The sequence below is a fragment of the Poecilia latipinna genome, unplaced genomic scaffold, assembly GCF_001443285.1.
Source record: "Poecilia latipinna isolate Pla-1442-1.1 unplaced genomic scaffold, P_latipinna-1.0 Scaffold1093, whole genome shotgun sequence".
NCBI classification, from domain to species: Eukaryota; Metazoa; Chordata; class Actinopteri; order Cyprinodontiformes; family Poeciliidae; genus Poecilia; species Poecilia latipinna.
In genome coordinates, this window is record NW_015113709.1 from 147,217 (window position 1) to 167,950 (window position 20,734).

Consider the following 20,734-nt stretch of genomic DNA (forward strand, 5'->3'; position numbering starts at 1 on the left):
GAGTTCAACTTTACTTTCCACACCCAGACATAATTACTATCAGACCTGCAGGAATATGAAATTATTTCCATGCAATCTTTCTAACAAGAAAGATTAGATATTCACTAAAATATCTTAAGAAACAACTGACTTACAAACAACTTTTTTCAGCAGGAGCTTGTTTTAAGTAAATAACTCCTTAATATTGATTAAAAAGTACTTGTTAAAAGTGAAATAATCTGCCAGTGGAACTAGGACAGCTCAGTGTTAAGTCTGAAATCTGCCGTTTGCTGCCAATTTTATTTAGAGGTATCTGAGTAAAAGGGAGTAGATGTGACACTTTTCAGATTGTTAGCTTAGCTTTCTGTTCTGTTCTTGGTTGTAAGGTGACTTGGTTTTGAGAGGGTTAAGAGTAATGGAACACATTTGCAAGTCATTGTAAAAAAGTGTCAATAATATCAGTGTTTAACTGTTAATGTAACATGTTTTGTATTTAAAAGTTAGTTTGACAGGACAATGACCTTGGCTAAAAGCAGCTTACTCTCTGGCCCTCTGATGTGCTCTGCTGATCAGAGGAGCCGTTAAGATGCCTGCAGTGGTCAGGGGTCATCAAAGGGCAGCTGTCCACTATAAAAGGCCGGTCTACAGCTCCATCTGCACTCAACATCATTTGTGCCCTGGAGCAGCTGGAGGAAGGACAGACTGAGGCAGATCTTTGTGAGTTTCAGCTAAAATGGAGCGCAGAGTCCTGGCTGTCTTCTGCACGCTCTCTCTCTGCACCTTTGGAGCCGTCGTCTCGACGCTGACCCGTAGACATCACACACACCTGGAGAACAGTTCAGCTCACAGAAACATGTCAACTAATCATCGCAGTAGATATCCTTTGTACATGATGCAGCTGTACCGCTCCTTCAGTGCTGCCGACTCCATCGCCTCACTGACTGTCAACACCTTTGCAGCTCCACGGGACCAGCTGTCAGCGTACAGCTCTGATTCTGTCCTGAGTCTAGTGGCCAAAGGTTGGTAAACCTTTTTTTGCTCAAACATCCAGGACTGTTACACCTTGACTGTTAGTTTTTGTCATCCAGCAGCTCCTTGGCTGTTTATCTGTGTTAACAATCCCTCCTTTTTTACAACTCAGCAAGTGTCAAAATGCTTATTGGACTTTAAAGCCTGGCTCTGTTTTATGTGGGGCGGTTGTATATTAGCCCTCAGACGGCCTTGTGCAGGGGGGGGGGCCCAATACACATCCTGCCCCGTTTCCCCTCTCACTTCAGTGTTTTGACATCTGTCCAGCGATCTGGCCTCTCCACGTTCGCTCAGACTTGCAGTGTCACACTTTGATTTCTCTTTCTCCTGGTTTTTCTTGAAGGTTGTCATCAAGTGGGCGACAGATGGATGGTCACTTTTGACATGTCGTCCATCTCCACCAGTGAACTGGTCCAGCTAGCAGAGCTTCAGATCCGACTCCCAGCTTTCTCTGCCTCTCACCGTGCCTCTGTGGATTTATATCATTCCCATAAGCACAGCTGTGACCCGGATGGGACTTCATGCCAGGAGGAGCATGTCTTCTTGGGGAGCTTTGGCGCAACACCGAGCAGCACAAAGTCTTCCTGGAAGGTATTCAATGTGACGAGTCTCTTGAAATACTGGCTTTACCAAGGAGATGCAGTGTTGAGCCAAGAGGGCTCAGGGGCGACTCAGAAAGACGGCGGGAGCGGTTCTGGGGATGAAGACATCTTAGGAAGAAGTCAAAGAAAAGTACAACATCCAACCACAAACCGGGTGATGATGGTCATCTTCTCCAAACACAACCTGCCCCAGGATTCCTCTGGAGCCTACAGTCTCATTCACACTGTGGAAAACTCCAAGTACGTGACAGCCAACAGGGCCAAGAGCGACAGGCAAAGCCGGCGCCACAAGAGGAACCGAATGGAGGCCCTGCGGATTACCGATGGAGCTGCACCTACCGTGGCCCCTGCAGTGGAGCAGACTCAGGGGCCCCTGTGTCGCAGGGTGGACATGTGGGTCGACTTTGACCACATTGGCTGGGATGAGTGGATCGTGCATCCGAAGCGCTACAACGCCTATCGCTGTGAGGGAGAGTGCCCCATCCCTCTGGACGAGTCCTTCAACCCCACCAACCACGCCTACATGCAGGTAAGATGATGACTACAGAGCATGGCTCCTTCTGACTGTGCAGCCATTGACCTGTTCGTGTGAAATGTTCTGTAAACTTTCAGAGCCTGCTGAGACATCACAACCCAGGAAGAGTGTCCTGCCCTTCCTGCGTGCCGACACGTCTCACCCCACTCTCCATGCTGTACTACGAGAACGACGACCTGACCCTGCGGCACCACGAGGACATGATTGTTGACGAGTGCGGCTGCCACTGAAAGGATTACTGCATAAACCTGAATTGTTGTGTTTTTGTTTGCATGTAACATTAATAATCAAGTATGATAGCATTTCTTGTCATTCCCCTCTACTGGAAGCATCTCTGTGTTGAAATAAATTGAATAATTTGTCTATTTATAGATTATAATGTATATTTTTGTATATAAAACATAAAGGAATATATTAAAATATTTTATTTTGACAAATGTGTTGGATTATGTAGCTTATTCTTGATCACATGGTCTTGGAATATATAACATTTTTAAATCTAATTCAATTTGGAAAGCTTAAATCATTAACAAAAAGCTTCAGGGAGAGTGTTCAGGTGCTATAAATTGTTGCAGCTTAAACCAACTATATAGTTCAGTTTACACAGTCATTACTTTCCAAAAACTAGTTTTTGAGTTAGTTTTTTTTTTTTCACTAAGTCACACCAAAACTGTGCAGAACTAAACACAGAACCTTCCAAAAGTTTTTAAATGAACCTGTCACAATCAAGTCACCTAACTGGTTATTAAAGTTAAAATATTTAAGCAGTTCTGTGAAGGCCTCATAGGGTTTGAGACTGAGCTCTGCTCAAAGGGACAAATCTTGGTTTCTAGATGCACAAAGTTGGTAAAAAAAATAAAAATAAAACTGCAGCTGTAACTACAGTCAAAGGCGACTCTGTCAAGTAGTGAATCAGAGGGTAGAATAAAGTGCACAACACACATAAGTCAGATTCACTGTTTGGATCACTTTTTCTCGACCAGTTAACAGATAATCACCCACATATTCATCACACTTTTTCTTTGCTGACTCCCAACCAGCTAACAGTTCAGTATGATTACCTCGTTCACCTCAGCAATCCACATCTTAAACGCTTTACAGCAAACCCATTACAGGTGTCATTAGCTGGCCTCCTTATCCAGGCTTCTTTTGTTGATTGTGAACAACAGGCACATGGGTTAAAACTACAGAAACCGATCTGGATCAATGGACCAGAAAGAAGGCAGCGGTGCTTGTTTATCCAGGCGACGGGGGATGGAGAGTCAGGAAGCAGAGGTGACACAAACAAACAAAGCCTCGTGGAGGAATGGAGAGACTCAGAACCAGCAGGGTGAAGCTACTGTGTGGAGGCGAACCTGGGAACGACTGGAGCTTATCAGCTGAAACTGTTCGATCCACGTTTACCCAAGACAAGACGAGACAGAGCTCAGACTTTAGGGGCTATTCTTATTTAACTCATTTCTTCTTGGCATTTCAATGGAAAACAATCATTGAGAGCATGCACTCATGAAGTCAACAAATATTTTAATATTAAACATGTTTAAAAAGCTATTAAATACATGAGCTATTTTTATGTCTCATTTGTAATTATTCATAATCTTTCTGTTGGGCTACGACAATAAAATCGCACTACAATTTCAATTTGTGGCTTAAAGTGTAAAGAAGTTCATCCATCCATCCATCCATTTTCTTTACACCCCTGCCCCTTCGTGGGGTCGGGAGGGTTGCTGGTGTCTATCTCCAGCTAACGTTCCAGGCGAGAGGCGGGGTTCACCCTGGACAGTTCGCCAGTCTGTCGCAGGTAAAGAAGTTCACAGGGGTGTAAATACTTTTGCAAGGCCCTGCAAATATCACAGATATTTTGTGCTTTTAATCTGGCAGATTGATGACAATAAGTGAGCAGACTTTCCTGAAACTGATAGTGTAAATGGACTTTAATATCACAAAATGAGTCAAAAGTGACGCCTCTCACACTTTAACCCGTCCTGAATGCAACCATTTCATCCCATCCCTAATACAGCAGATTTTTTTAAGCTATCGTTGTAGTTCAAGTGGTTCTTATTTTGTAGTACATAAAACACAGCCGATGTGGAAACCTTCCTCGTTTGTGTTCATGATTTAATCCAATCAAATCCAATAATTTGTTCTTCATTTTTAAGTATGAATGTTACACTAAAACATGCCAACAGGTCATAGTAAAAATGTATATATAATAAACATAATAAACTGTAGCATGTTTATCCATTTGAATTTACGATATACGTTTGAGCACATGGATAATTGTGCTTCATCCAGGATTTTGAAGATTTCATATTGAAGAGATTGTTTAGAGATCTGTGCAAAATGAATCCAACAGGATTCACCTTGAAGTGAAATGTTGAATGGAAGGTGGGAGTTTCTGCTATGTACACTTGCATATTGACCTCTCTTTATTCAGCCCGCTGGCTGAGGTTATCAGCCCCCAGCGGCTCCTTGGAGGAATTCCTCTGAAACCACTCGCGTTGAACCGGCGGCGCAGGAGGTTCAGGAGCCAGCAAGTTATCCCAGTGAAATGTATATTGGTTGCACATGTACTCTGATATCTAGTATAAAGACTCATACATGTTTATCAGGCAAACATCTGTTCTTCATAGAGGTGAACAAAAAAAAAAAAAACCTTGGTGTTTAATGAAAAATGACTACAGAGAAAAAAGGTTACTCGTCGTTTCCTTTATTCAACCCACAAACCGTGTGAAAATTGTTTTTTGACAAAAAAAAAAAAAAAAGAGTTTCACATTCTTTATGTAACACTTGAGGTGGACAGCATTCGTAGTATCTGAAGGCAGTATCTGAAGACAGCTGGCAGGATTATGGAAACACACCGAGCGAAAAGCGCTTCTGGAATGAATGTATATTCAGAGGATTAGCTCTGGATTTCCTTCAAGTGCTCAGGTTACCCATCGATGAGGCTTTGCTGTTGTTAGGTACTTTTCAGTGGTGATTTTTAACTCGCAAGCTACTACAGGAAGGCACGCTTTCACGTTAAAGAAAAAAAAAAAAGGAAAACTGGTCTGAGCTTTGAAGCAAACAGAAAACAGCTTTGTTCTGCACAAAAGAACCAAATGAGAGTGAAAATGATGGATTTTGAAACAACATGATGATGAAGACAGACTGAAATCAGCGGGTGCTTCTGGTCAACTCTTTGTCCCAACGTAGTCATCGCCCAGCTCTGCCTAGATGTCCATTTCAAACTGTGCGTCTTCACCTACAAAACACAGAACAACAAATGTTTGTGTGAAAAATACACACAAATCCCCATAGCAATATTCACACCCAAATAAAAATGATTTAAAAATAAAGAGCTGATGTTTGATTAGTTTCGTGCATTTTCAGTCACTCCACAGCATTTGAACCATGCGAGCCCAGGACTTCCCACTTCTTGATTCTGTCAGTCTGTAGTGGATTTACTGGTATGTTTTTGGTCAATAATGTGATGCAGAGTCCAGTTCCGTTTAAGATTTTACCTCACATTTTCTACAAGCCTCAACTGTTACATGGCAAAATTCATGGAAAAAGATGATACTTCTACATCTATGCTTTCCTAGAATATTGTACTGGATTGCTTAAAATATATTTAATCAGGAGCAAGACATGAAACAATGTTTCATTTAAAAGAAACTGTTGTCTTGTCTACAGGCTATGTACTCAAACACTAAGACCAGTCCCTGGCTAGGCTTTTAAAAGACAAAATTCAGGAATAATACATAGAAACATATTTAAAAGTAACCAAAAAAACAATACTTTTAGAAAATATAATGCATAAAAAGTGCTGAGGAGTGGAGGTTTCAGTATTCACATATGTGCCTCTCTTTAAGCCATTCTTTCACATAAGATGTAAAAGTTCAAACGCTTTGGTTGGTTGAATCAAAATCTGAGTGTTTTTTAATTTTTAAAACTGATATTAAATATTTGTATCTGGATGTTTTTTTTAGGGTGGCCTAATTTGTTCACAGAACTGTAAACACTTTAGTAAGACAAAAGGACAAATTAGCAATAAAAGACATAAAATGGCATTACCATCAGCATAAAAAGCAGCAAATGCTATTGCCTCAAATGAAAGAATAATCTCCCAATAGATACAATATTCTTAACCTATAGAGAGCTTACTGGTTTTAAACTTTCTGAGAACCAGTTTTTTGCATTTCCACCATATGCCCTGGTTCTGCAACCAATAAGCCAGCCCTGAGTGGTGGCCCGGGCTACTGGTATTTATCATTTTCCAAAAATAATGGAATCTCTTGAATTTGTCCAAACTGCTAACCATATGTCAAACTAACATATAACTGCATGATAGTGTGACAAAGTTGGAAAAAACCTGGCAAAGAGAACATTAGCAAACACCAGTGATGAAGCTGCAAAAACAGAACAGCAACCATGACCTCAATGCATCTCATCTAAACTGTAGAATCCAGAGACATTTTAGTCATCATGTAATGTTTGTCTGAGCTGTGAACATACCAGCATTGCTCGTTTCAGGAGCAGGAATGGAGTTGTTGTTCTCGATTTCCCCGTTGAGAGTCTTGTCCTTGGGCCCTTTGGATGGCGGACTGGTGACCCCTGGAATGGGGGGCAAACCTCGAGGAGGGGTCCTGGCCAGCGGAGAGCTGCGGCACTCCAGCAGGAACTTTCGGTCATAGATGATTCTGGTTCCTGTCCAAATGAAAAGGACAAGCATCACAAAAACATTAACGCAAGAGAAAAAACAGACAACCTGTATGCATCAGCTAATTAACTCTGTGGTCCATGATTTGAAAAGAACGAAACAGCCAATTAAAGATCAAACCTCAGCTGCCAATATAATAGTTATTCAGAATAAGTCAAACAGACCAAAGGATATGTCTGAGACATTTTTCTTTCTTGACTAACAGTGTCTCCTAAAGCAAAATATGTTGAAAATTTGTCCATCCATTGGGGATTTGTTATCTTTATACAAGTAGCAAGTGAACTAGCGCGTAAATTATATTAAAAACAACAACTTTAGATTAAACAGTCATCGTTCAACACAAATTCCAGACAAATTTGTAATTTTTCAGTAGTGTTTTTAAGCCAAATGTACGGTCAAATACAAATTTTAACTGTATGTACATAGTGTTCACTGTACTCACTAAAAATTAGGAACGACAGTTGATTTAATAGAAGTGAAAGGGCATAAAACTGCTGAGAAACAGTGAAACATCCACACACACAAACCTAATGACTGACTCTTAATGAGTCACAGCCACCAGGATGTCAAAAAGACATTCATTTTGTAAAATGAAGAAGAAATCAGAGTAAAAAAAAAGAATATCCTTTAAAGTTAGACTGTCTTGGATGTTATGTTACATACTATATGAGTAAAACACATGAAATATTCTCAGTTTATGTGGCATACTTGTATACTTAGCTAAAAGTGTTGTAACATGTGAAGTCAGTTTTTATAAACTTGAAGAGAAAATGTTTAATTTCTCTAGGATTAACTAATCTGGATTATACTAAATTAAGGTTATACTTATAAGCTTTTAATCAGTCCCCAAACTCCCCACTTCAAAAACTTGGAACTACTATCTAAAACTGAATTTGGACCTCTGTTAAAAAAAAAGTACTGTACTGCAGCAGGTTGAATGAAAACCTCAGAGACCACAGCGCCCTCTACAGATCACCTGTAAGGCACACGCACACACACACTGCATATCTATGGTGACAGAAGCTGCAGGGATCTGGCCATGTGACTCACAGAGCAGAGGTTAAATCCTTAAAAAAAAACTGCAGCTATTGATCAAGATCGTAGATAAAATGAAAAACTAAACTTTCAACACATCCAACTTAAAGGAAAAGCTGTCTGAAGCATATCACCCCCCACTGAAAGGACAACAACAATAAAGTGCTTCAGAAAGACTTTCTTCTTTGCGTTAGCAGCTAGCTGCAGCAGAGCCACCAGCTGACTGTAGCAGTCCTCGAGGAGTTAGCATGAACACAACGCAACCAAGCTGCTCTTTAAAGGTGATGCTTTGTGGCTGCACGCACAGGAACGAACCCTTAGTCGTATTTATATGCATAAATATTATGTGTGCAGGCAGTAAGGTCCGTACCTCCAGGAGTGGTGCTAAACAGGGTTCCTCCGGGGGTGGTGGAGTAGTCGTGGGGCATGTGATCCGCGTTGTTGATGATCACCCTCCTGGTCGACGGGATGGCCTTGGCAGTTGTCTTCTGGCAGTCGGTGGACATTTTCGTTCAACTGTAATGAACTTAAACTAGCTAACTAAATGACATGAACCAGCGAAGAAGTCTGGAACAAAAGCCAGGGAGAGTGGCAGAAGCTGATATGGTTCAACAGAATGGCTCCTTTCTGCTAAATAAAAATAAATATCTACTTTTCATTAGTGCAAATCAAGAACACCGTCTCACACACACTGAAAGTGTCGAGGATCTTTGTTACAAGGCCCTCAGCACACTTTGCTTCCACATGCACACAAAACAACACTCAGACAGACAGCCAGACAGGCTGCAGGGGGAAGTCCTGCTAAGAAAAACAAGCAGATTTGACCCACTGCGCCCTCTACTGGCAGATTGTGCAGGTATAATCGCTGCAGAGAGTTGCATTCTGTCGACAAACTCCGTTCAAACACACACACGCAAACACCGTATTTTTTGTGGGATTCTGTGAAAACGTGTAATTAAAACTGCTGATAAATTGTTTGGGTTCGGCTTGAAATTAGTTTTTTTTTTTTTTTTATGGAACTCAAAATACAAAATAATGAACATAGAAAATGGGATATTTAAAAATTAAAATAAGTTTTAGCTTAAAATTAGATTTCACCAGTTAAGTTATAGCATTAAAATCTCAAAATGTTTTGCAATCGTATGCTAAGAAATATTGATCCTAAAATACTAATCCTTTGGTGTTCTGTTGACACAACTGTGGATGTTTCTCTACTTGCAAATAATATATTTTATTAGAGAGCCAATCAAACATGTAAAAAAAAAATCTCTGAAAATTACAAACTAAATGTAGGTATTTTTCATTTCTAATATATGAAGCAGGAAATACAAAAAAGAGCATCCTTTGAAAGGTCCTGCATGACATAATGTTATTTTAACAACAGTACGTGCAAAGTATTAAACTTTTAAACTGAAAGACTCTGTGAAATGTGCAAGAGTTATGTTATTAGTAAAATATGAACATGCACATTATGTGGCTAAAAGTAATTAAAAACAAATAACACTCATTGGTATATTTTTCCAAAATTATACTTTAAATTTTGATTAAAACCTAAATTTCAAAATGCACAGTAATTATTTCTTCAGCACATCCTACTTTAGTGTACATCAGGTTTTTTAACCACTTATTAACCATCCTGGCTCTTGAATCCAAATATGCTGTACAACAACGAAAATGATTAAGAACAAGGGACAATAGGGCAAAATTTCATTTCTGTCTATTTGCCTTTCACTCTGAGAGCTTACATCAAGACTCACCATCCACAATAATCTTCAAAGATACTTGAATGAAATGAGTATTTAATTTCCCTTTTGGATAGTTCAAATATTTTTTAATTTGTATTTCATACCTATTTCAGTGATTGATAGGGAAGCCAGTCATTTTGCAATCAGAAAGCTGTGTATTCAGTTCCCACTCCAGCCCCTCTCACATCAACACGCTCCTGGACAAGACACTTAATCTCAAGTTATACTTACTGATCCGTGTGTTGGTGTGATCACGGCTGTTGGCTGTGGATTAGCACCTGTCACAAAAGTATACACACTATACGCAAACACATTTCATTTCTTTATTAATTTTGTAAATGTTGAGCTGGTGTACAGAGTAAATTGTCAATAGATGCCCTCAGACTTTGATTAGATTAAAAGGTTTTCACATGTATATTTTAAATCCATGTTTGACTCTCCATGACAATAATAATAATAAAAAACAAACAAACAAACAAAAAAAACAAACAAACAAAAAAAAAAAACAAGTTAAAACACCCATAATATCCCCATTTATCCCCAGGTTGCAGGCAATACCCAGAACTCAACAGTCTCTTGGTAGCTACAGCTGTATGATGCTAAAAGTACATCCATAACATAATAGAAATCCCAGTTGACAAGTAAGGGTGCATAGCATTCTAAGTAAATATATATATTTATATGTTTCATATATATATATAGCCTTTTTATGTTAAAAACATTTTGTGCATGTGCGCAGTTGCATTCCTTAGTATCGAGTAATATGCTATTGCGTTAATAATGTCTTCAATCCATTCTAAAGGAATATACATGTGTTCTCTAGTTTTTGCAGGAGTTAATATTTTTGCATGAACTTGGTGCATGGCATCGTTTTTGGCAGTCCCTCAGTGCAGGGCTTTCCAGTTTTTCACCTCGCTGTTGTAAGCACAGTGCCTCCTGCTGGCACCTGCTCGGACACCTTTCTGACCACATTCAGTTCGTCACCATGTGGAAGCCTCAGATTTGGCTCAGTCTCATATTTGGTAAGAGGGCAACAAATAAAAAAAATAAAAAAAACAAACAAAGCAATAGAGGGAGGGCTGTGTTGAGGAAAAATGCTTGTCATCTCGAAGCCACTAAATTCCTCAAGAAATTCCATCTTTTATGAGATTGCTCCCCCTTAGTGTGTTTTCCCCAATAATCAGATCCCTGTAACACTAACCCTGACATCAGCAGAGGAGTCATAAAATCAGTCAGTTTGTAAAAACAACCCAAACATGTAGGAAGGATGAAATATCCCTTTAGAAAACATGAAATAAATAGTCTTAAAAAGTTCAAAAATCGACTTTAAGCCTCCATATATAGTAAAATAAATCCTGAAAAAAAACTGGTGTGAACTTATGAATTTGTTATATTTGCTCAAAGCCACATATATTATTTTGCTATTTTTGTTTTCTCTGTTTAGAAGGTGAGAGGTTTTACACTGCAGCACAATAGAAAGTCAGAGGTGTCACATTCAATACATGAATAATTTGTTAAATATTTATATATGTGACCATTTTTAAAAAAATATGTTTTTAAAAACTCAATTCATTAAAATAAATTTAAATATTTGCTAATTTTATGAGACACTAGATTGCATAATAATCCAAATTGAATAATAATAATAATAAGAATAAGAATAAGAATAAGCATAAGAATAATATTTCATCGTTCTTATTTCATTGCAACATAAGTTGCTACAATCTACTTGAGGTTCTACAGTTGCAATGTCAATAATTTACATCGAAATATCACAATAAATAAAAGCTACTTCACTCTTGAAAGGAAAAAAAAAACGCATAATAAATTCATATTTTGATTTATGATTTTAATATTTAGTTAATTATGTATAAAACATGTGATGTTGCTATGATATTTAGCTTATTTATTGTATTTTTGGTAATGTTTTTTTTTTAAATGGTCACATATAAATTTCAACAAAAAAAAGTACTTTATGTATTGTGGCACATCAACCTTTGAGACCAGAAAAAATAATAAAAAGATATTAGCAAGTCACCAGAAAAATAAAACAAAATAAAAAAATATCTGAAAGAATAATCATTTGACATTTCCAAAAAGAAACATAATGGGAAAATATTCTTACATATATAATATCAAGTCATCTATATATACTCAAATTTAGCTCATTTCAGGATTTATTTCATTGATATATTAATCAAAGCATTTTAAATACACTGCAGTGTAACCAAAAAACAGGTGTTACGTTGTATGGTGCAAATCGTATGCTGTGACAGACCGGGAACTACTTTCAGTTCAATAAATTTTCAGTAGATAATCTTACTTTCATAGGTACTAAATAAGATAATAAAATATAAATATCCTCTAACAAAGAGATAATTGCAAATACTAGTCAAGGCTTTCCTGTTTAAAAACCGTCCTTCATGTATGTTTGTGATGAAGTGAGGAGAAAGTCAAACGTACGATGAGCAGATACTGAGTTTTAAACATCAGAGTGAACACCCTAATATCTACTGAAATACAGAGCCAACACATAACAGGACTCACAGTAATACCACCACTTTTACATTCATCGCTTCTGGCTGTGGAGCCTACTAAACATTTACAGATGGATGCTTATTGCGACATTTCTGTGGTTTTTTGTCTGATAGAGTTCAGTGGTGAACGTGACATCGGAATTAAACGCATGTCTAAATAGTTTGCATCATGTGAGATGGCACACACATATTGAGGTAAATCAACCTTTTAAAACTGATCAGATAGTTTATGTATAAAGTCTCTGACTATTTGCAGTATCACACCCTAACTATAACTTGTCCCTTTATCTGGGACAGAAGAGGTACCCAGAAACACATGCAAACTTATAAGGTGCATATGTATGTCTTTAAGGTTTTAAAAACTGCTTGAACACACCTACATTCTCAAATAAACAACAAAATCAAACTTTGGGCACTTTGCAGATGAGATTCATGCAGTGACGGTTTTTGACATGGCTCACCACCCAGGGCGTCATGAGCGTGCCCAGTCATTGAGGAGTGCGTTACAGTGTAAAACTATAACAAAATAAACATCTATGCAATGTAGTATGGTAAAGAAGCTGAACTTGATATGAGTTGTAGACTGCTAGAGGTATTTCACTCTTTTATTTTTTAGCAGTTTGGACGACATTTTCTCTGTTTATTCAAAATCTGAAAAAGGAAACTGAGACCGATGAACCTTAACTGGATTATCCTGCTCTGAGCAGGTAGGTGCCACTTCTTTAAAGTTAAAACACAGTTTGAGATTCACGAAACTTTCAATCTTTATGTGCAACAATAAAAAGTTAAATTTATAATACTTCATTCTTTTAGAATCAGTATCTTCACAGATTGACACAAACTAGAAACTATACAGATGGATTAAGCATGAGTTGTTCTACAGTGATTTGTGCATATTTCCATCTGTTTTGTGCCATTTGTGCAAAAACCGCCACTGGATTTATGATATGAAGTCATACCAACATAAACAATGTTTTCGTGAATCCTAAATTACTGACATCATTTCTGAAAAAAGAGAAGACTCTAAAGCTGTGATAAGGTTTAGGAAGACCGTGACCTTTGATCCTTAAATTTCCCTTCTTTTCTCACACTCTCACACATAAATATATATATATATATATTTTTTTTTGTTAGCAGTTATTGCTCCTTTTGAATATTACATAAATAAACGTCTAAGAAAGTGAATTATTACAACATAAGATGAATTGAAAGGAGACGAGATTGGAGACGAGGGGGAGCCAGGCTCACAGTTACGGGTCAGTATTACAGTTTCTCATCACAGTGATCGGCGACTGACTGCCTTTGCTATGCTCCAAGTAGCCATCCAAAGGACAAACATCAGAGCTCAACACGACCTCGACCCGTGACGCGATGCTCCCCTGCCTGCCCAGTCAGATCAGTGCTACATTACCAGTGTTTCAGCTACCTCATCAAGTGACAGGTGATCAGTATGTGCACCGTGTGTGTGTGTGTGTGTGTGTGCGTGTGGTGGGGTCAAATGCTGCAGGATTTACTGGACAGCTGCGAGCGGAAGGTGGGATCCTGTCCTCCGTCGGGGAAGGAGGACAGGACTGCTACATGTGCTCTGATAGGGTGACCGCAGAGGTGAGATATATTATTACAAAACAGTGTGGACGAAACCAAAGCAAACGAAGAGAGAGAGATGGAAGAAAAGTTTAGTCTCCTCATAATCTTTCATCTAAACTGTTTCCTTCTACACAAAGAGAAGGTATTAAAACTGCCTCCTACAGATGGAAAAAGAGCCGCAGTGCAGCAACTGCAGTCTAAATGATGGCAGCAAGTGACAGGTGCAGAAAAATGAGCATAAACTGAATTAAAACAGGCAGAGCGACATAACGTTTGCATGTTCTTGTACCCACAAAGACCTCAGGATATATAGACTAATATTATATAGGTTCTGACAGAACAGATCTAACAAGGAAACCAGGGAGGAATCTCTTATGTACATGAAAGCAGCATCAGTGGCATCGCATAGAGATCTTAGAGAACATAAACAACACACGTAACACACTGTCACGTAGAGCTTTTGAGTGCATACAATATTATGTACAACACTGATATTCTTGGGTGGTTAGAGGAGCTTTACTGGGCTCGGAGCACTGAGAGGGGATTAAAACGGATCTGTGTGTTGAGGAAGAGAGGAATTTGAGTTTGTAGTCTCTTTTTTTTTCTCCGACTGATAAACAGTTAATTTCCAGGTTAATTTAGAAATCAGACCAGTGATTGAATGAACATTGCATGCCTGTCCCATCCCGCCCCCCTTACAAGCCCCTGTGTTTCCCTCTGTATTTGTAGTTAAAGACAGGCCATGCGGCAGCAATCACTCATGCTGATACAGATAACAGGAAGCACATGTCGGTTGCGTTTCTTTCTCTTTTTTTTTTTGCCTGTGTTTGGTTTTGTTTTATATGAAATCATGCTTCTAGCCTAGTAGGATTTGTTTTTTTTTTATAACCAGAGTTTCTTAAAAATAAAAAGGTAATTAAAAACTACAAGTTAGATCTTTATCCTTTTCTTCTGAAACGTGCTGAAAGTCGGCAACACCGCTGTCGTTGTGTTGGAGGGGGGGATTTCATTTTCATTTGTCGGCCTGTCCCTGTGTGGTCTTCTGCCTGACAGCTGCTGCTGGTCATGTGTCCATGTACGATTGTTTCGGTGAAGGGGTTGAATCTTGTGGAGAACTCTGTGGATAGAGGGAAAATCACTGATGCTGCATTAAGCTACAGTACATGTGTTTTAATAGAGTACAGGTGCATCTCAGTCAAGTAGAATGTAAATCTATCTCAATAATACTTTAATTCATAAACTTGTGTAACATTTATTAAACAGAAGGCTTCATTTAAATTGTATGGCTCTGTTAATGTTGGTGACTGTTGCTCAGACTTAATGGTAACTCAAAAATGAGTTTTATTAGAATTTCACATAGGGTCAGTAATTTTGTTTATATAGTAAAATATTATTATTATTTAACATAATATGGCAACACACAATCATGGGGAAAACGGCTGACGTAACATTTGTCCATTAGACAGCCAGTGACACCCGCCGGTCAGCACAAAAGGACATTGGTAAAGAAGATGGCTGTTCAGGGAGTGGTATATTTATGCGTGGAAAGTTGAGTGGAAGGACAGTGTTGGACAAGCAATGAGGGATACCCACAGCTTCGAGAGTCAACCGAGAAGAGGAGCTCTTGCACTCTTTGTGTTAAGACACTCCTGAACCAAAAAAAAAACAAAACAAAAAAAACACTTTTTGGGCGAAAGAGTAAAGAAGGGAAAGATGTTGCTCAATGTTGAGGGGCAGCGAGCTCAATTTGTGTCGGTGGCAGTTAGCAGTAGCTCTTCTGGTGTCAGCTGCCACAGCTGCTGGAAGCTTCCACTGACGCCACTAAGAGGCCAATGAGCAGCCAGAGCTGCTGCTGCTGTTTTGGGGAATGCCGATGCTGTTTTCCGGTTATTTTGCTTGTTAGTAAATAATTATTTTTCAAATGGTGATATCATCGGTTGTTAAACTGTGTAAAACTTGTCATATTTTGACTGCAGTTACTTGATGGAAAGTGGCATTTCCATTAAGTTTTATATGTGCTGTGGCGGCTGCCACGAGGATGCTACGGCTGCCATGGCTTCGGTGGCAAATACCAAAGAATAAGTGGCAGCTGTACATGTGTAATGTATTGTTATTTTGTTCTTTGTTTGTATTTATTTGTTTTAAACTTGCTCATATTCTTATTCAATTCATATTAAATAATTAATCTGCCACTGCTGCCACCAAAACCATGGTAGATGCCTCAGAGTCAGCGGTAGCTGCCCCTCTTTTTGGTGGCAAAGGTACCAACTGTAGGTTCAGTAGGTTTATATTTCAGGGAAAAAAACCCCCAAAAAACAAAACAAAACAAAAAACAAACAAACATATGTGTCTATTTGTGTAACAACTGTATGCACTGTTCTCATTTCATACTGAATTAGTGAACTAAATAAACTTCCTTATGACACTCTAATTAATTGAGGTGCACCTGCACAAAAGAGACTGCATGCAAAAAGAAAAATTTCAAAGCAAACATGACAATTCTGTGCAAGAGACTGAAAAGTCCCACACACCATGAGTTTGGTAAAATGCTCACAATTTCCCTCATGTACAAACCACAGTCTTTATCTTAATCCCAACACACCCCACATTACTGCTGCTGTGGCATTTCACCAAAACTGGTTGGCAAACGCAGGTTAACATGCAAGAGTGAGGCACTTGAAACATCAGTAGTCTCAGGAATGTCATGGCCTTTATTTTAGAAAGGGCAAGTCACCATCACACACACACACACACACACACACACGCAGCAGACCCACCGCCTAGTGGCTCAAATTCTCCAGACAACTGCCTTGGCAGCTTTGTCCTTGAGAGCCTCCACTTTATAAGATCTGTCTTGGTTTTGCTGACAGCACACTGTGTCAGACTTTATCAGACTTGTCACAATGTGCACTGAGAAAAACCACTGACCTAGTACAACTTTAAAGATCTCTCTGCATCGAAACTTTGGAATTATATTAGTGTTCTAGTGCAAAATGAAACTTGAACAGACAATGTTCAAGAAATCGTCATGTCAATAAGAAAATCTTCAAAGTAAACATAGTATCTTCTTGTCCTTAGGATTTTTTATTCACAAATATAACTCCATGCTATGATGTGAGAATGAAAAAGCACAGAAGCGGTCAAGGTTTTCAGTAGTTGGTGAGCAATCTAAAAAAAATTAAAACTACTTGATTATAATGTTATGTTTTTGACTAAAGCTAATGAAATTGCATAAAAATAAATTAATAACAATAACGACATTGAGGTTCATCGAGTGCTTTTACAACACTTATAAGGATGAGAAGACATTTTTTGACATGGGGTTGTGTGGTGTTGCATCAGTGGTCAGTATCTTCCCCACTGTAAACATCACTCTATTCACTTAAGAGAAGAATAGTTTTTCACTTTAGAATCAAGCTAGCAGTCAGTCAAAGTAGTGCAAAGAAGAAAGCACACAACCTAATCTTATCTTGCGCCATGTGTCCCAAGATAAGCATGTCTCCTCTTTAGCAAAGCACAGCGTTCTGTCTCAGCTACGCATGCCAAATTTTGCTGCTTAGGCACAGAGGTTGTGACAAAGAACAACTCCTCATCCTTTCTTCTCTCCAACATTATTGGTGAATTGTTGCCGGGACTTTGCTTTGGCAGACAAGCTCCATGCTACAGACACTGCCTAACCTGGTGTGCTAAACACTTAGTACACTTCCATCCTGCTTTAAGGCCACCTCTAAAACCACATGGAGGAGGTGTACTTGAATGAATGATGCAACCCTGGGCAATTGGCCAAATGGCCCACATCCAAAAACACCACCGATATTTACAGTAAATATCAATTTGATTCATGGTCTGTTAACATTATTAGCAATTAGCAGGGAGAGGTAACTAAAGGTTAAAAATAAACAAAATACTGCTTAATTCAACTGCTACAAGATATTTCTTGACATGGGTTTGTCGAACTATTTGAATGTTAATTCAAATAGTTTCTGGGTACACTTGGTGCCTCAGATCCACTAAGACCTTGGCTGCTGACCAGAAATGGATCATCATCAGCTTCCACCGGTGATCAGTTTTTACTGAGCAGCTGTCAAAACCGCTCAGTCAAGCAGCACTGTATTTGTGATGTTAATACAGTGCAATGACATCACAAAATGTAGCCAAGGGCCATAATGGAGGACAAACAGTGAATGTAACATACGCTGTAGTGTTGATTCACATAAAACCTCCTGCATTATTTTATGACAACCAGTTCGTCTTTGTCTTGATAATTCCTGTTTAATCATCCCAAACAGTGATCAGGATTTTAAAAAATCTATTTTCCCAAACTAAAGTAAATCAGAATGCTACTGCAGGTAAGATGGAGGTAAGATACTGACTACTGATTACTTTACAGAACCCTTCTACATTATGTTGAGAGGAAGAGAGAGAAAAATTTCCACATTGTTTTAGCTACAGTGTCTATTTGCTGATCATTTTTTTCACATTGCTGTGCCGGTATAATGTTACATATCATTAGTATTTATTCAAAGGTAAATTTAGATGCATTTAATCCAGAGAGACCAGATTAAATGTTTTCTAACCACAGGTCAGACGAGGCACTGTAGGTCAGTCCCATACCTGCTGGGACGCAGCAGCCTGTCTGCCTCACTGCTTAACTCTCCGCAGACTGGCACATTTCACTATCTGAGCACCTTTCTTCACATCCACAGAATCGGTCTACGTTGTGGGGAGAGGGAGTTTACATCGAATGAAGTCCCGGGGTTGAGGACAGATGGTGGAGACAGAAGGGGAAAGGAAGAGGCTTAGAGAATATTAGTAAAGGAGGATAAAATAAAAGAAGAAAACAATGAGTTGGAAACATATCAGGACAGAAAGAAAATTGTTCAGACAAAAAAAAAAGAAGACAGGCAGCAGGGGACACATCATGAAATGTGACAGAAATATGCAGCTGATAGGAAAGGAAAGAACAGGTTAAAAAAGTAAACAATTCATAGACAGTCAAGCAAGGATGAAAACCAGGAAAGTTTAAAGATGGATAAAACACTGGGAATGTGGTACAGAGTAAATGGGAAGTATTTGAACAGACTGTTAAAGGCCCAAATAAGCATTCATCCATCTGAACAGAAACTAGCATTCACACTCTATGAACTTTTTATGGTTTTCTCTAGTTTCAACCACAAACTTTAACATATGTTATTGGATTTTTATTTAATACACCCACATAAAGTCGAGTTTAATTGTGAGGAAATAAAATAAAATATTTTCAGTTTTCTTTTGCTAATAAAAATCTGAATAATGTTGGATGCATTTTTACTCAACCTTTCTATATTGGTGCATTTAAAGCTGCAGGTATTTTGGTGTATGTTTCTGCCATAGTAGCACGTCTGGAGAGAGAAAATGTCTCCCATTGTTCTGGTTATAAGAATATTTCATTGGATGAAGGCCTTCAGTGGACATGACTGACACTTGGCCCAGTTTTTTTCCGTATTTTTAGCTGCAGACTTTGACTGCACCAATATGCTTCGATGCTTCATTCTTTCATCAGATTTTCCTCCAGTATTTCCCCAAAGTTTGACTTATCCAGCTTCATTTCAATTGGTTATCCGTTTGGTGTGACTGGTTTTTTGTGGCCCGAAGCGATTTGACTTCTATCTGACCAGAACACCTTTTTCACGTTTGTTGTTTCCTCTAGAAAGCTTATGGTAAAATCAAACTCAGAGCACATGACTTTCTTTCAAAGCAGCTTCCTTCTTGCTTTAATACCAGATTTGTGGAGTGTGTGGCTAATATTTGACTTGTTGACACATTCTCCCACTTCAGCTTTAAGCTCCTTTAAGTTACCATGAATATCTCCACTGCTTATGTGGTCAATAATCAATCCTTATTTGGGTTTCAATTTAAGGTGGCCAGACATGACCTGGCAGGTTTGAAGTTGCACCTCTTGGTAGTTTCATTGATTGAAGCCTAAACAGATCCTATCCACAACTTTCTTATTGACATAGTTTTCTATGTTCCTTGGTCTTCATGAGGATGTTTGCTCATACTTGTTCTCTAACAATCCTATGAGGTTATCATAAAGCAGCTGTATTAAGATTACCATTTTCCACACTATAAGGCGCACCTAAAAACCTTCAATTTCCTCAAAAGCAGACACTGCGCCTTATAATCCGCTGCACCTTATATATGGACCAATATTGAGCCACAACAGGTCTAGCAACTACGGTAAGCAGCCGCCGACTTCATTTTCGCCCATAGAAGAAGCGCTCGGTGCATGCTGGGATAGTTGTCAGAACGCTGATTTGTTAATAAAGTTTGACTGACCTATCTAGAATCAGGTCGTCTGCAGGTCATTTAGCACCAGGTTCTCCACCAACATGCTGTGTGCGAACGGAGAAGGGTGACCATCGTCCGGCCACGCCCCGGCCCAGTCGCGGAAGGCTCTCCTCACCGACCGGAGTCGGACTGTTTTGTTGACATTCTTTATGTCAACAAAGTGGCTTTAGACATTCATCCGGGGCGCTTCGACTAGGGTTACCAAGGGACCAGCCCCTATACATTTAAAGCTGGGAAGGGGGCGCGGGAAGAGAGACAGAGACTGCGGCGGCAGCGTGTCGGTTGGTCTGTGTTACCCAGAAAGCAGTTGGGCACAATATTGCAACACCAACACCGTGAATGAAACAATGACTGGGGCAGCCTACTATATAAAGTACTCGGGACCACTTCTTCATTATTACACATCCACATTTGTAGAGTACGGAACAAATAGCGTCCCGTGTCGGTTCAATATGGGACGGGTGGCAACCCTAACTGTAGCGTCTATTCTATGCGCCTTATAATGCGGTGCGCCTTATATATGAAAAAAGTTTTAAAATAGGCCATTCATTGAAGGTGCGCCTTATAGTGCGGAAAATACGGTAAATAAAAAATAAAACACCGACTGTGTCTCCCATAGTCACATATGAAGAATGTAATTAAACGGCTCCACT

The 20,734-nt window shown here is 39.0% G+C and overlaps 3 protein-coding genes across 12 annotated transcripts in view; 1 reads left to right on the top strand and 2 right to left on the bottom strand.

Annotated features, from left to right (window-relative positions):
* Positions 1-684: 684 nt before the first annotated feature.
* LOC106959542 (nodal homolog) lies at positions 685-2,484 on the top strand. The gene is made up of 3 exons (XM_015052176.1): positions 685-998; positions 1,352-2,139; positions 2,223-2,484. The coding sequence occupies exons 1-3, from the start codon at positions 713-715 to the stop codon at positions 2,373-2,375; spliced, it is 1,227 nt and encodes a 408-aa protein (XP_014907662.1). The 5' UTR covers positions 685-712; the 3' UTR covers positions 2,376-2,484.
* A 2,355-nt stretch (positions 2,485-4,839) lies between these two features.
* eif4ebp1 (eukaryotic translation initiation factor 4E binding protein 1) lies at positions 4,840-8,693 on the bottom strand. The gene is made up of 3 exons (XM_015052181.1): positions 8,253-8,693; positions 6,643-6,834; positions 4,840-5,389 (listed from the first exon to the last, which is right to left on the bottom strand). The coding sequence occupies exons 1-3, from the start codon at positions 8,386-8,388 to the stop codon at positions 5,358-5,360; spliced, it is 360 nt and encodes a 119-aa protein (XP_014907667.1). The 5' UTR covers positions 8,389-8,693; the 3' UTR covers positions 4,840-5,357.
* Positions 8,694-12,772: 4,079 nt separating this feature from the next.
* Positions 12,773-20,734, bottom strand: part of LOC106959533 (ankyrin-1-like) — a 49,000-nt gene continuing 41,038 nt past the window's right edge. For 8 of the 10 annotated variants that reach the window (XM_015052154.1, XM_015052153.1, XM_015052159.1 and 5 more), the window contains 2 exons: positions 18,366-18,464; positions 12,773-14,868 (listed from right to left, as the gene is read on the bottom strand). In XM_015052154.1, the coding sequence (XP_014907640.1) occupies positions 18,393-18,464 (72 nt within the window). In that variant the 3' untranslated portion in view covers positions 12,773-14,868; positions 18,366-18,392. The remainder of the gene's footprint in view (positions 14,869-18,365; positions 18,465-20,734) is intronic. The other 2 variants (XM_015052157.1, XM_015052152.1) reach the window with 1 other exon arrangement.

What these genes read in the sequence shown, in the direction of transcription:
- eif4ebp1 (XM_015052181.1), bottom strand. Translation starts at nt 8,388, where the DNA reads ATGTCCACCGACTGCCAGAAGACAACTGCCAAGGCCATCCCGTCGACC. An exon ending in GTTTAGCACCACTCCTGGAG is followed by an intron (nt 6,835 to 8,252) that starts GTACGGACCTTA and finishes TCATTTGGACAG; the next exon opens with GAACCAGAATCATCTATGAC. An exon ending in TCCTGAAACGAGCAATGCTG is followed by an intron (nt 5,390 to 6,642) that starts GTATGTTCACAG and finishes TGTGTTTTGTAG; the next exon opens with GTGAAGACGCACAGTTTGAA.
- LOC106959542 (XM_015052176.1), top strand. Translation starts at nt 713, where the DNA reads ATGGAGCGCAGAGTCCTGGCTGTCTTCTGCACGCTCTCTCTCTGCACC. An exon ending in CCTGAGTCTAGTGGCCAAAG is followed by an intron (nt 999 to 1,351) that starts GTTGGTAAACCT and finishes TTTTTCTTGAAG; the next exon opens with GTTGTCATCAAGTGGGCGAC. An exon ending in CCAACCACGCCTACATGCAG is followed by an intron (nt 2,140 to 2,222) that starts GTAAGATGATGA and finishes GTAAACTTTCAG; the next exon opens with AGCCTGCTGAGACATCACAA.